Below are 13428 nucleotides of genomic sequence, written 5' to 3' on the forward strand. Positions count from 1 at the left end.
AAGTTTCAGCAATGACAAAAAATAAAAAAATATGATCAAAAGAAAAAAAAGGTTTATGGAACTCTAAAAACCATACTACGAGTCCTGAAAATCAAAAGCTCTGATACCATATTTATTTCCAGGACTCCATAAATTTAGCTCACGGAGAAAAAAGGAGAGAGACCCATTGGGAGAAAAAAAAAGGAATAAGAGGTTATGAACTTTCTTAACCCTCCCCCTAAGTTCTATTTATAGATTAATTAGGGGTGGCTTCCAGCTGAGCCAACTCTCAAGTGGCTCGAGCTCGGCTCTCGAGCAGCTCAATTCTGACTCGGTATACCCGAATCTCGAGCCGAGTTCGAGATCTGTGATTGGCTCGTTTAAATTAACGAGCCAAGCTCGACTGAATTAGGTTTGACTCGAAAGCTCGCGAGCCGGCTTGTTAATTTAATGAGTTAGCACTGGATTTGGGGAAGTCGGGACCGGATTATCGAGCGAAGGGGGAAAAATTCTTCCTCCCCTAGTCACCGCCAAGCCCTTCGGTTGTTGCTGTGGCCGCCTCTGTCGCCGTCTACAACTGCCTTGTCGACCGCTCGATTTCTTCCCCCTTTTCTGTCGTCGCTTTTGTTTTCGTCATCGGTCGCAGCCGACAAAAGTTCCTCGCCGGCGCCGCTGGTTCCCTCGGTGTCGTTCCTCGTCTTGACAAAAAACCAGCCAGCAGAAGCAGAGATACCTAAGTTAAGGAGAGAAATAATTTCTCCATCCCCCCTGCGCGATGATGATTTCGCACGAGCAAGATCATAAAGTGAAAAATAATGAAAGAAATTGAAAATACATTTTAGTAGAAATAAGTTCTTAGGGACTATTAGTGTCTCATGTTTTTTGTAAACATTTTTCTAATTGAAAATTCTTATTAAAAAACCATATTTTTTTCTTAGTAAGATTTTCCTACCAAGATGGGCTAGAAAATCGTATAGAAATTTTTTGAATAAGTATTTGATAGTTGATGCTGTAATACTTTTAGCATGAGGCAATTTTCATAGCAATTTTGTGTTTGACATTTTATTTTATTAAAAATTTATCGATAAGTATAGTAATATATTAGATTGATTAGTAATTTTTATTTATTTCCCTTGAATAGGCAATAAGAGGTCCATTTAACTTTCCTAAGAAATTTTTAAAATATTTCTTGTAATTTTCTAATAAGTCACAAATAGTAATAGGATTTTATTTAAAGGTTTTTTTAGAAATATGTATCATAGGAAAAATATTTCTAGTTTTTCCTTGAATATAAATTTTCAACTAGGGGCACTAAGGAGGCCATAGTAAGTTTATGGCCAGATTCAAAAATTACTAAATAAGCTAGACAATATTTGGAGTAAAAAAGATTAATATTGGTGCATTTTAATCTATTATTCAAATTCATTCCTGAACCTCCTCTATCATTCTTTTTTTTAAATGTATACATAATTTTATATATAATTTATTTGACATATATTTTATATAGAGTATTAAATGTAGGTTAAGCTCGAACTCAGCTAGATCTCGAGCTCGAACTCAGTTAAAATTATTAGGCTCAAGTTCAATTACAATTTTAGGTTCGAGGTTAGGGTCGGTCGAGCTCAAATTCAAAATATTTAAATCAAGCTCGGTTTGAACAAGGTTCAGACTCAGCTAGATTCGATGACACCCTTATGCAAAATTTTAAGTTGAGGTCATTCCCAATTTTATGTAAAATGTATGTATAATTTTATATACAATTTATTTGATGTGTATTTTTTAAAAAGTTTTAAATGTATGTTGGAGCACAAACTCGAGACTTAAATTTTTTTAAAAAATTTAAATGAATGTTGAAGTTCGAGCTCCGCTCGAGCTCGGATTGAACTCGGTTAAAATTATTAGGCTCGAGCTCGATAACAATTTTAGGCTCTTGAAATATTTAAATCAAGATCGGCTCGAACATAAGCAGGTTTGGGCTCGGCTCGATGCCACCTCTAATTACAATAATACCCATGAACTTAGGGTTTTAACCCTGAAACTTTAATTTAATTACATCAATGCCATCTCTAAGAGATGGCACTTTATTTACCATCCTGCCATCATTGTATGTGGGCCTATGGGTCTTCTCCTTTATTTGTGGGCCATGAACCCATCATCTTTTATTTCTTGGATGCATGAGTGTTTCTTGGTCTCATGGGCTTGGACCCATCTTCTAACACACTTGGATATGTGAGTCTTCCTTAATCGTGGGCTTGGGCCCTATATTCCAACATAATCAATATCAAACCAACATGGATCATGATGAAGCTGTTATTTTTTTTTTAAATTTATCCCATTTTAAGTACTTCATCTTTCCGTGAGATTTCTTAAGCCACATACAACATGAGATAGAATTAGGATTCTGGCGGTTCCCTCCAATGACAGGCATCAAAGTTATTCAATGTTTAATGCGTATAAACTTGATAGTAGTTCAATCTAGAATGCTTTAAAAAGTATATTCATTCATAAACCCAATTGATCGGAGAAAAAATAATTACAAATTAGCGTGATGCTCATGTGAGGTTAAATAAGACTATTATGATTTATAAAAAGATAACTTGGCTCGTTTGCTCTGTAATATTCACCTTTCTGAAGGCAGTGAGCTTACTTTAAAAGGAGAGCTGGTAGCAGAGAAGGCAGTCATCTGCTCAAGAGAAAGTAGCCAGTAGGTGGAAGACTTAGGCCTCCAACAATGCAGAGCCCTCCCCTTCTCTCAACTGCAGCAAGAAGGTAAATTAACACTCTTCTTCTTCATGCAAGTTAATCTTATAGTATCTAACAGTCTTGCTAGGCTTCTCGTGTTCTTCATCGTCGTTAACTGTTACCGTCGTCATTGCCTTCTCCTTCTTTGTGACGCACAGACTTGACGGGAAGGTGGCTATAATAACTGGAGGAGCGAGCGGCATCGGTGAGAGCAGCGCTCGGTTGTTCTGCCGTCATGGAGCCAAAGTGATAATTGCAGACATACAAGACGACTTGGGTCGATTCCTCTGCGAAGAACTTGGACCCTCTTCCGCTTCTTTCGTTCACTGCGATGTCACCCAGGAGGCCGACGTCCAGAACGTTATCGACACGGCCGTGTCCATGCACGGCAAGCTCGACATCATGTTCAACAATGCTGGCATAGCTGGGAATTACAAGATGTCCATCTTCGAAGCAGACAAAGCCACCCTCGAGAAGGCCTTCAACGTCAACGTCATCGGTGCATTCCTGGGGACCAAGCATGCAGCTCGTGTCATGGCCCCAGCCCGCCAAGGCTGCATTGTCAACACCACCAGTGTCGCCTCCATCGTCGCCGGCGTCGCCCCTTGCGCGTACACCTGCTCGAAACACGCGTTGGTGGGGCTGACGAAGAGCGCCGCATGGGAGCTGGGAGAGTATGGGATTCGTGTAAACTGTGTGTCGCCGTATGGGGTTAAGACTCGCATAGCGAAAGAGTTCCTTCAGATGGAGGATGACGTGTTTGACAAGGCCATGGGTGGGTTTGCGTGCTTGCAGGGGGTGAATCTTAGGGCAGACGATATAGCAGAGGCTGCTCTGTATTTGGCGAGCGATGATTCTAAGTATGTGACTGGGCATAACCTCATCGTCGATGGGGGCTTCTCCGTCTTCAATTCAACCTTCACTCACATGCTGCAGAACTCGGTTCAGTGACTCTTCTTCTTCCATTGACACAGTTGGAATTGGATATTAAAAATCTTACCCTCGTTTACCACTTCTCGTTGTCCCTCGCTGCTATTACAACTTTATCATCGCTTTTGTCTGTATGTGTCTTTGTTGTAATCAAAGAGAGAAAATCATACTATCCTACAACTATTTAGAATTGCGTAATATTAATTAAAATATTATCCTATACGTGATTAAAAGAATTGTCGTACAACTAATTTCATTATCATTTTGTAACAAAACGTGTAACGTGTAATTTTGACCTATTATATCAATTCAAATTTTAGTTAAATGTTTGTAAGCTACATTCACAATTAATTTCTAAAATTTAAGATAAAATAAATTTAAAATTTAAAAAGTATTTCCCTGCAACTACATTGATAAATTTTATAAGATAATGGGTAAAATGTAATTTTGATCTTTAATCGAATATGATGATTAATTTTTCATTATTTATAAATAAAAAACTTTTATGTTTTAGTTATAAAAAAATCATTTTAAATTTATAATTAATTTCTAAATATGAGATAAATTTAATTAGTTTTGAATTTTAAAATTATTTTCAATAACATAAAATTATCGATAATTTTATGATTACCTAAAAATTTTAAGTTATAGTTTTATTTAAATTTAAAACTTTGATCCTATTGTCGACGTACAAGGGAGTTGGTATGCGAAATAACATGACCCTTAGTACAACAATAAAACATAATACAAAATTTCAAGTGATATATGGTTCAATCTCCAATTTAATCCTTTGATTCAGTATCCACTCATGAATTTGACTCGAACTTCGCTCACTCAAATGGATGTACTAAAACTCCCCTGATCGAGTAGTTTTAATTTGCAGCTAGCCTCCACTCTATGTTTGACGAGAAGATTTGACCTTGTATTACGTGTAACGACTTCGAGGATGGTAACAAAGTAGCAGAAAGAAGATTGCTTGTTGGTACGCATCCAACAGGATGTCAAATTGATTGACTTTAAGTGTTGAGAAAACACTCTTGAACATTTTTTTCCTGCAAACAAAGCTCCAACATGCTTGAAACTTTGGAAAAAAAAAACTCTAGAGTTTGTCCAATATTTCTCCCCAAGTCCTCCTAATGTTTAGAACGACCTCTATTTTATAGGGTGGTGAGGGTGGTTTATCCCTATCCCTTTTGGCTAGGTACACAAGGGGAGAAGACCATATGGTAACACTTATTCTTCATTTTATAAGAATGTGACACCTCATATTATCTTTTGTCATATTTACTTTAAGGTGGAGCTAGCCTTCTAACGTCACCACGTGTCGCTCATCATGTCTCACCCGTCTTGCTTGGGTGGAGCTTTCTTGCGATGTTATGTGTCACCTTTTGTGACACCTTATTGCTTATGTAGCAATTAGGTGGCTTTCTCTTTTGATTTTATCATAGTCATGGTGGCTTGGTACAATCCACTTTATCTTGATCATTGATCAGGCCTTGATTTCAGTAATTGACTCTAATTTTGACCATTGATTAATCTTTTGACTAATCATCCAAACTTTTGACTTTTGTAAACTTTGTCTTTAACCATTCGTTACCTGGCGATCAGGCTTTTTCAATCTCGACCGTTGATCAGTGTCAATGATCTTGAGCATTGATTGAAGTCCTAATTTGATAAATAAAGTTTTGATTTCTACACCTACAGCTATTTTGAATAAAGTGTAATTTTCAAGCAAAGGTTAAGGGAGCATCTCATCTAGCTACTCAAGGTGTTCATCCAAAAGGTGTTCCTCGTACAACTGATATAATTAAATCAATGTAAGAACTGCCGGACTAAATGATCCTTTTTTATATCCATCCCATTCTAATTAAGAGCTTAATATGTCTTTGAGATTGTCAAAGGTTTATCAGAGCATGAGACATGATGATCAAGACTGCCCAATATTAAACTAAAACGACCTTGATTCTGGTTCATGATACAACAACTGAGGAAACTTTGAGTTCTTTATCTTTGGTCATTGAGGTGGGTCTCTGCATGGCTTTTTTTTTTATATTCACGTAGTTGTCAAAGTTGTTTCTTATAGTTAAAGCACATATATACTTGATATTAGTTTCATCTACCTTGCTTAAAGATGTATATTCAGAAACCCAATTGATGTGAGAAGAGTTGTCAGTAATCAGTGTGATGCTCATGTTAGCGTAAAAAATACAAAATTCAAGAGATATCTTGTCTCGGTTGCTCTGTACAAATTCACGTTTCCGAAGGTGGCAAGTTCAAATTAAAAGGAGGGCTGGAAGCAGAGAAATCAGTGAGCTGCTCGAGAGAAAGTATTCAGTTGGTGGAAGACTCAGGCTACTAACAATGCAAAGCGCTGCCCTTCTTTCTGCTGCTGCAAGAAGGTAAACAGATGCTTTCGTCTTCTTCTTCATGCAAATCTCATAGTTTTCTAACAGTCTAGCTAGCATTCTCGTGTTCTTCATCATCGTTGCCGTTGCCTTCGTGATTGTGTTGTTCTTCTTCTTCATTTTGACCCGCAGACTGGAAGGGAAAGTGGCCATAATAACTGGAGGAGCGAGCGGTATCGGTGAGAGCACCGTCCGGTTGTTCAGCCGCCATGGAGCCAAAGTGATAATCGCAGACGTACAAGACGAGATGGGTCGATCCCTCTGCGAAGAGCTTGGACCCTCTTCCGCTTCTTTCATCCACTGCGATGTCACTCAGGAAGCCGACGTCCAGAACGTCGTGGACTCTGCTGTCGCCATGCACGGCAAACTCGACATCATGTTCAACAATGCCGGCATTGTGGGGAAAACCCATATGCCCATCATGGAAGGGGATAAAGCCACCTTCGATAAGGTCCTCAACGTCAACGTCACAGGTGTGTTCCTGGGGATCAAGCATGCTGCTCTTGCCATGGCTCCAGCCCGCCATGGCTGCATCATCAACACCTCCAGTGTGGCCTCCTTCCTCGCCGGTGCTGCCCCTTTTGCGTACACCGCCTCCAAGCATGCGGTGGCGGCGCTGACGAAGAGCGCCGCGGTGGAGCTGGGGCAGTATGGGATTCGAGTAAACTGTGTGTCGCCGTATGGGGTTAGGACTCGGCTGTCGAAAGAGTTCCTTGAGATGGAGGAGGCGGTGTTTGACAAGGCCATGAGTGGGTGTGTGTGCTTGCAGGGAGTGAATCTTCGAGCGGGCGATGTAGCAGAGGCTGCTCTGTATTTGGCGAGCGAGGAGTCAAAGTACATGACTGGGCATAACTTGGTACTTGATGGGGGCTTCTCCATCTTCAATCCAACCTTCACTCACATGATGCAAAACTCGGTTCAGTGACTCTTCTAACCTTGTTCAATTGTGATTCGTCGAGTATATCCTAAATATAAGATTCAATTAGAATCTCGAAATTCTTGAGTGAGCCATTTGGGAATTAATGTGCTTAATTAGAAATTTTTTTTGATGATGATCCTTTAATAAAACAAGAATTAATTAAAAAAGATTAACTAAAGATATACTCGTAATTTTAATAGTACTTCAATCGACAAAAAATAGTTACTTGCCCCTGTTATTCTTAATAAAAACAAATTCTTTCGTAGTAAAATTCAAATTGAATTTCAATTCATTTGTTCCTCACAAATGAACACGGCATGAACCGCTGCCTCTAGTAGTAGCTTGGTGAATTTCGGAGGAATTTTCCATTTTCGCAATTACGAATCCTCCGTCTTCTCGAAAAGAGTCATTTTTCCTCTTCCCACTTTCCCCTTTCTTGTTAGAAATGAACTTAGTTTTGAGTGTGTGAAAGCTGGTACTCTTATGAGAGAAGAAAGAGAGCAGCACAGAGAGATTCACTGTAGCTAACTGGCGTCGTCTTTTTCCCTAGCTGCCTGTTTTCATCATCTCTGTCGTTTTCGGTAAGTTCTTTCTTCTTCAACTCTTCTTCTCTTCGCGCATTCTCCTTTTTTTTTTTTTTTTTTTTTGTCTTAATTGTGAATTTTTTTCTATATTGCTCTATCATTCTTTTAACAAGCACCCGACTGGAATCGAACTAAAGTCGAGCTTGAGTTGTTCTTCGTTTTTAGACCAGATTTTACCCCTTTTTTTGTTTCTATAGTTTGTTACCAGTGCCACAAAACGAACTCGCTCTTAGAATCGCTTCCCGAATAATAGCTCAGAAATTGAAAATTAGTGACGCATCACCAATAATCTGTTTGTTTGCTGATATTTTTCCATTATTTACAACCAATCTTTTACAAATTGACCATTATACTTTACGGAAAAATATCAGCAAACAAACACGATTAAAACCATGAAAGGATATAGCGAGATGTATACATTGGATACTTTCTCTTATGTTCTCGGTCTGCCCTAAACCTTAGAAGCTGGTGCAAGATTCTAGAGCTTGTCACGTTAATAAGTAGTAAGGGGTTCTTTGACGGTAACTTCCCACGTAGAAGTTCGCCCACCCGTCTTTTCACCAAAATTCAAAGACTGCCCCTAAATCTTTTGTATCTTTTAATCACCTGCTCTGCTTTCTGATATTGACTCCATAACTGGAAGAACTCTGGCAGTGTATGGTATTTTTGGCTGCTTTTTCTCCCAACTTGTGTGCGAGTACAGGACTTGAAAAAGATTATAACCAGCTCTTACAATCTCCGATGACTCCAACTAATGATGACAAATTTGAGTGGATCAATCTTCCTGACCACCCCATCTTCAGCACCGGTCTTGCAAATGTGGCTGCCAGCATAGGGAAGCCCTGCAATCTTGCTGCCTGGCATGAACCCACCTCACACCTGTACCTGTGGGACTCCAATAAGCTGTGCCTCCATCGCATCTTGCTGCGTTTTGGTGAAGACGAGCTCGATGACCATTCCCAAATTTTTGCTGCTTCTCCTGCCAAGGTTTAATCCCCTTCTACTTCCCAAATAAAAATTAGTAAGATCTGCTTCTAAATGCTCTTATCATACTTTTTCTTGCTTCCTGCAATCAGACTTTTCGTCCAGATATCCACTTGCAATTTGGAGTATGTAACATTGCGATTAATAGAGCTGGAACTTCCTTAGTTCTTGTTGGCTCAGGCAGCTTATATGTTATGCATCTTTACAAACGAACATCTACCAAAGATGGCAGTACCATTTGCAGGTTACTAGCAATTAATGTAACTCGTTCTGTTTCCTAACCTTTAAGCTTTCAAATCTTCAAGTCCTTTTCATTTGATAACATATTGCAGGGCAGTTTCAATTGGCTCTCATCTCTATGTGAATGATGATGATTTTATAGAGATTTTACAAGTTTCATGGCATCCCCATAGCGATACCCATTTGGGAGTTCTATCTTCTGATTCTGTTCTCAGGTGCAAAATTTCCTCCATATGAAATATTAGTCTTCTGCAAATTTCTTTAATGTTAGGTTAAAGTTAGTCTAGGGATGATTCCAATCAAACATGCCAGTTTGCTTTTGTTTTTACATTTCTTCTTGTTGGGAGAGGAGGTAAATGTTCTTTCTACCTGACGAGGTGTTTAAAGTTGAAGGTATTAAATTATCCTCATAAAACTAACATGATTGTACTGGATTTCTAGGTTATTTGATTTGTCCAATGACACAGAAGAACCAGAGCAGGAATTTTATTTGCAACCTCTTCAAAATGGGAGCTGTCAAAATGCTACATCAATTCGTCCTGTGGCTTATGCCTTTGGTGGTGAACACATGTGGGATAGATTTAGTGTGAGAACTCTGTTATTCCTCTGATATAAGTTGCCTATTAAAATCCTCATTTGACTACCTTCTAGGATCAGATAATAACTCACCTTTTCCCAGTTAGTGATTTTCTTGCCAACATGCAGGTCTTTTTTGTATTTAGTGACGGTTCAGTTTATGTTCTTTGTCCAGTTGTTCCTTTTGGAAGGTATTCTTGTACCTCCAATTGCACATTATGAATTTGTTCTCTCTCTCTCTCTCTCCCTCCCTCCCTCCCTCCTGCTTAATATGAATGTTGTTTGTTATGCAGTATTTACAGTTGGGCCTGTGTTGAGGAGGTCTATAAGGATGCTCAAGCTTTGGGGTTAAACTCATCTAATGCACGAGCTGTTAAAAATTCTAGCTTGGCAGTTTCTTGGTTAGAAGCAACATTTCCCCAGATCGTTGATGGCTCAACTAATGGACAAACTGCTTTGTCACTGAAAGCCCTTCCTTATGCACAATTTGATTTGTCACTTTCTTTACAGGTACTTAAACCTCAGAACTTGGATTTTTATGGCACTATGATATCTACATCAATGTTCTTACCCAAATGGACCAGCAGCTGGGTCTGGGTTCAATTGGAAATATGTTCCTTCAGGAACTTATGTGAAAAGAAACTGTTTTATCTTTTTGCCTTTTTTTATTTTTTGGTTGAAAATAAGTTGACCTACCTATTCGGTTAATGTCAGACTGCTACATTTTGAAATACAATTTGTCTTTTTGTTTTCACTAAAAATAAAAAGCTCTCTGGTTTTATTTTATTTATTTATTTGTTTGTTTTCTTGAATTAAATTGTAGGTAGTTTGCTTCTATATTGTGCACTTTTAGAGGATGCCCCCTTCACATTTCCACAGCTAGATCATAACCAGTAGTTCATAATACAGCAAGTCAAAAAATATAATTCAGCAAATGATGTTACTTAAAATTTGCACTGTAGGTATAAAACATTCTTCCAGTTTGTAGGTCTACCAAAGGGCAACATTAACCATCAACAGATTGCAATTGCACCAAGTTGGTACTCAGTAATAAATACTCCAAATGGTACTGATTTGGCATGGGTCACCAATTGCATCTCTTGTTGGATGGATGCTTCAATTACGTGGATTTGATTTGGGCACATCTTAAAGACCTGATATAGGGGCATTTCCTCTTTTATATATGAGGAAAGGGAAAAAAACTACTTGGTTACTTAGAAAATACCTGTTTACTAGGCTTTTGAGTGGGGCTCACATCAAAATCATATGATATGAACCATTCATCTAAAATTTAAAATACAGATAAATTGTTAAAGGTCCTCAATCTCTGAATATATCAGTCAATCTTTCTTTCTTTGTCTTCTATTATTTTTAGAGGAAAATTCCTAGTTGTAGGAGGAGCTGTTGTTGATTGGTAACTTTTCAATCTCTTTTCTCTCTCTCTCTCTCTCTCTCTCTCTCTAAAAGGTCAATCTTTTCTGTTTGGGTTTCACGACAACTAGGACAAACTGTAATCTACTGTTATAAATAGATAATGAGGGTTTTGGACCTCAGGTAACTTTGGACAACCCTCTTTTTCTTCTTCTTCTTCTACCATACTCTCTCTCTCTCCTCTCTCCTCTCTCTCTCTCTTTCTCTCCGTCCAAAGGTTTTTCTCCCAATTCTTTGTTGGTATGAGACTCTAAGATGCGAATAATTTTACTTCTCTAATTGTTATATTTCTTTTCTAACGTCCATCATTTTACTATTTATTAACACAGGGGCCTCTGCATAAAGTTTCTCATTCAGAGGAAGATCAAGATTCCAATTTTCCTAAAGTTGAATGTAAAGGCCAAGCTGTTGGCTTTCTTTACAATTCAATCAACAAAGACTCCGTTCTAGTGATTGCCTGGAGTACTGGGCAATTGCAGGTTGATGCGTTAGCAGATGAACTCCAACCCCTTTGGAGCACAAGTAATCCACCCCGGTTCCGTTTTGATTCATCTGGTCTTGTTATGGGGACTGCTATGATCTGTGAGTCTGCTTCACTGGAAAATTTTTCAACCGGGCTTCATGCACAAGTCAATGCTTTTGATACTGTTTGGTTGGGTCAGCCGCCACCTCTGCTTACACTTGCACTGGTTGACTTGGCACTACCAACGAAAGCAGCTGATAGCAAAGGATGTCTTCTATCCATATTTTCTGACCCCCTTGTACCTGAAAAAATATATTGTATTCACAATAGTGGAATAGATTTGATATTTCTGCATTTTCTCCCATTTTCAAGTCAAATGGCCGGAAAAGAAGAGGCTGCAACGCCTCCTTCTGTGCGGCCCATTCTCACTTTGGGCCAAAATGAGATGTCCTCGGAATGGCTCCTTTGTGGTTTTGCGGCTTTGGCAGATTCATTTGGAAATTCTTGGGTTGTAGGTTTTACATCCTCTCAAGATTGCATCGTAATAAAGATGAAGAGTTGGGACATGGCATTCACCTTTCATGCTGATAGGGATGAAAAATTGCTTGATGATAAAGAGCTCTCTGAAATAGGTTCTACTGATATTATTAGCAAAGAACTACTTTTGGGTCCAAAGACAGTTCTCCTCCCACAGGGGTCATCAACACTACGCTCTCTGAATCCTGATTCAATTGAAGGCCGTTCAACTCTCCACCAATACTTCAAATTATTCCATGAGAATTATGTACAGTATGCACATAAGGTACATACTTTAAATTCTTCCATGACAATTATGTACCATTTGCACACATGATAAAGTCATGTTTCGACTTTAGTTAAACTTGAACTTCTAATTGAGTGGTTCATTTGTGTTTTGCCAAGCAAAATCAAGAATTAGCATTTGATGGAATTCACAATATTTTTGCCAACTCAACCTATTCAATTAGATCAGAGTTGCAGACTTCCATTCAGTTGAAAACTGTAATCTTGTAAATAACAATATCTTTTTGCTTCCTCAGGTCTACATACAACTTATACTTCGTAGTGATCATCTGAAGAGAACTGTTGCTGATCAACATGCACGTTTAAGTGATGCAAAACAAATGCTTTCTAATGTCGAGGGAAAACAACCAATCCTAGAAGACCGGCTTAAATGTGCAGTGCAGGCATATGCACTACTGGTAGAGCGATTACAGAGTTTCAAAAGCTTGTCTGGAGCCAACAAGAGGCCTCTGTCAAGAGCTGAGCGTGAATTTAAGTCGCAAATAGGTAGGACATATACTTATTGCGACAAAAGGATTAATTCTGCTCCTAACAGTATTTAGAAAGAGTGCCTTTTCTTTTCATGTCTTCCTCTGTTCTGATGTTTTCTATCGTAGCTCTCAATTTACTTCTTCGTTCATACTCGGCTCCAGTTTTCTAGTTGTTGAACCCTTACGCTTAGCCGCATACTTCTTGTTTTATTTTGCATAAACATGCATGATATGAAGGCTCCACTGTAAGCCGGTGAGAATCAAAAACGTCCAGGCCTTCAGTGCATAAGATTGTCTGTCTACAATCAGTGCTCCTCATCGGGCTAGTTTTGTACTGCTTTTCTGTTTTAATCATCGAAGCAAATGATGCACCTTTTGCTTTTAGCTGTCATGCATTAAACCTTAAAGCCTACTTATTGCAGATCAATACAAAGAATTCGAGCTGGGTGCATTGCACTCTTCCATTGAAACTCTGAAGACAAGGTTGAGAAGACATATGCAATATTCACAAGCTAACATCACTAGCCCAAAACAAGTGTCAAAGAATCATCGTCATGTACCACCATCAGAGGACCAGATCTCTTATCTGAAATCATCCATCTCAAAGCTCTCTATAGTCAACAGTGAAAACTCGAAGAAGGTTAAACTAGTTGAGTCTACCCTAAAGGGTATGGAAGCTAGTTTTTGATGTGCTGCATGTTGTGTTTTCAGCATTTAAGTTACAAGTGAAGTTTGTACGATGACGGATCATTAGCATAGTTGTTGAGAATCTTGAAGGAGAAGAGAACTGAAGCAATTGATTCAGTTTGGGAAACCAGGATTTGAGATGAAAAGGTAAGGCAGAAATTCCTTCCAAATTCTCTTATATCTGTGTTGCTTGAAA

At 38.7% G+C, this 13428-nt stretch overlaps 2 protein-coding genes across 3 annotated transcripts; both read left to right on the top strand.

The window, feature by feature from the left end:
* Nucleotides 1-2683: 2683 nt before the first annotated feature.
* On the top strand, nucleotides 2684-3801 carry LOC137957257 (momilactone A synthase-like). Its single transcript, XM_068805006.1, has 2 exons — nucleotides 2684-2748; nucleotides 2880-3801. Exons 1-2 carry the CDS (start codon nucleotides 2711-2713, stop codon nucleotides 3670-3672), a joined length of 831 nt encoding a protein of 276 aa, XP_068661107.1. The 5' UTR covers nucleotides 2684-2710; the 3' UTR covers nucleotides 3673-3801.
* Nucleotides 3802-7373: 3572 nt separating this feature from the next.
* On the top strand, nucleotides 7374-13402 carry LOC137956489 (nuclear pore complex protein NUP88). Of its 2 annotated transcripts, none has more exons than XM_068804012.1 (10): nucleotides 7374-7556; nucleotides 8203-8546; nucleotides 8636-8787; nucleotides 8876-8998; nucleotides 9225-9369; nucleotides 9489-9550; nucleotides 9653-9869; nucleotides 11120-12055; nucleotides 12312-12561; nucleotides 12968-13402. In XM_068804012.1, the coding sequence occupies exons 2-10, from the start codon at nucleotides 8217-8219 to the stop codon at nucleotides 13231-13233; spliced, it is 2481 nt and encodes an 826-aa protein (XP_068660113.1). In that variant the 5' UTR covers nucleotides 7374-7556; nucleotides 8203-8216; the 3' UTR covers nucleotides 13234-13402. The 2 variants fall into 2 exon arrangements, with proteins under 2 accessions (XP_068660113.1, XP_068660114.1); XM_068804013.1 differs by having other exon boundaries at nucleotides 8214-8546.
* Nucleotides 13403-13428: the final 26 nt, after the last annotated feature.

The sequence above is a fragment of the Aristolochia californica genome, unplaced genomic scaffold (genome assembly GCF_029961685.1).
Source record: "Aristolochia californica isolate CCGP_79_NKW_82.1479 unplaced genomic scaffold, dmAriCali1.0.hap1 SCAF_2, whole genome shotgun sequence".
In the NCBI taxonomy this organism is placed as follows: domain Eukaryota; kingdom Viridiplantae; phylum Streptophyta; class Magnoliopsida; order Piperales; family Aristolochiaceae; genus Aristolochia; species Aristolochia californica.

Bases quoted from the DNA above. Each gene is read 5' to 3' on its own strand.
- LOC137957257 (XM_068805006.1), top strand. From the start codon at position 2,711: ATGCAGAGCCCTCCCCTTCTCTCAACTGCAGCAAGAAG. The intron at 2,749-2,879 runs GTAAATTAACAC...TGTGACGCACAG, and splicing joins CTCTCAACTGCAGCAAGAAG to ACTTGACGGGAAGGTGGCTA.
- LOC137956489 (XM_068804012.1), top strand. From the start codon at position 8,217: ATGGTATTTTTGGCTGCTTTTTCTCCCAACTTGTGTGCGAGTACAGGA. The intron at 8,999-9,224 runs GTGCAAAATTTC...CTGGATTTCTAG, and splicing joins TCTTCTGATTCTGTTCTCAG to GTTATTTGATTTGTCCAATG. The intron at 9,370-9,488 runs GTGAGAACTCTG...GCCAACATGCAG, and splicing joins ACATGTGGGATAGATTTAGT to GTCTTTTTTGTATTTAGTGA.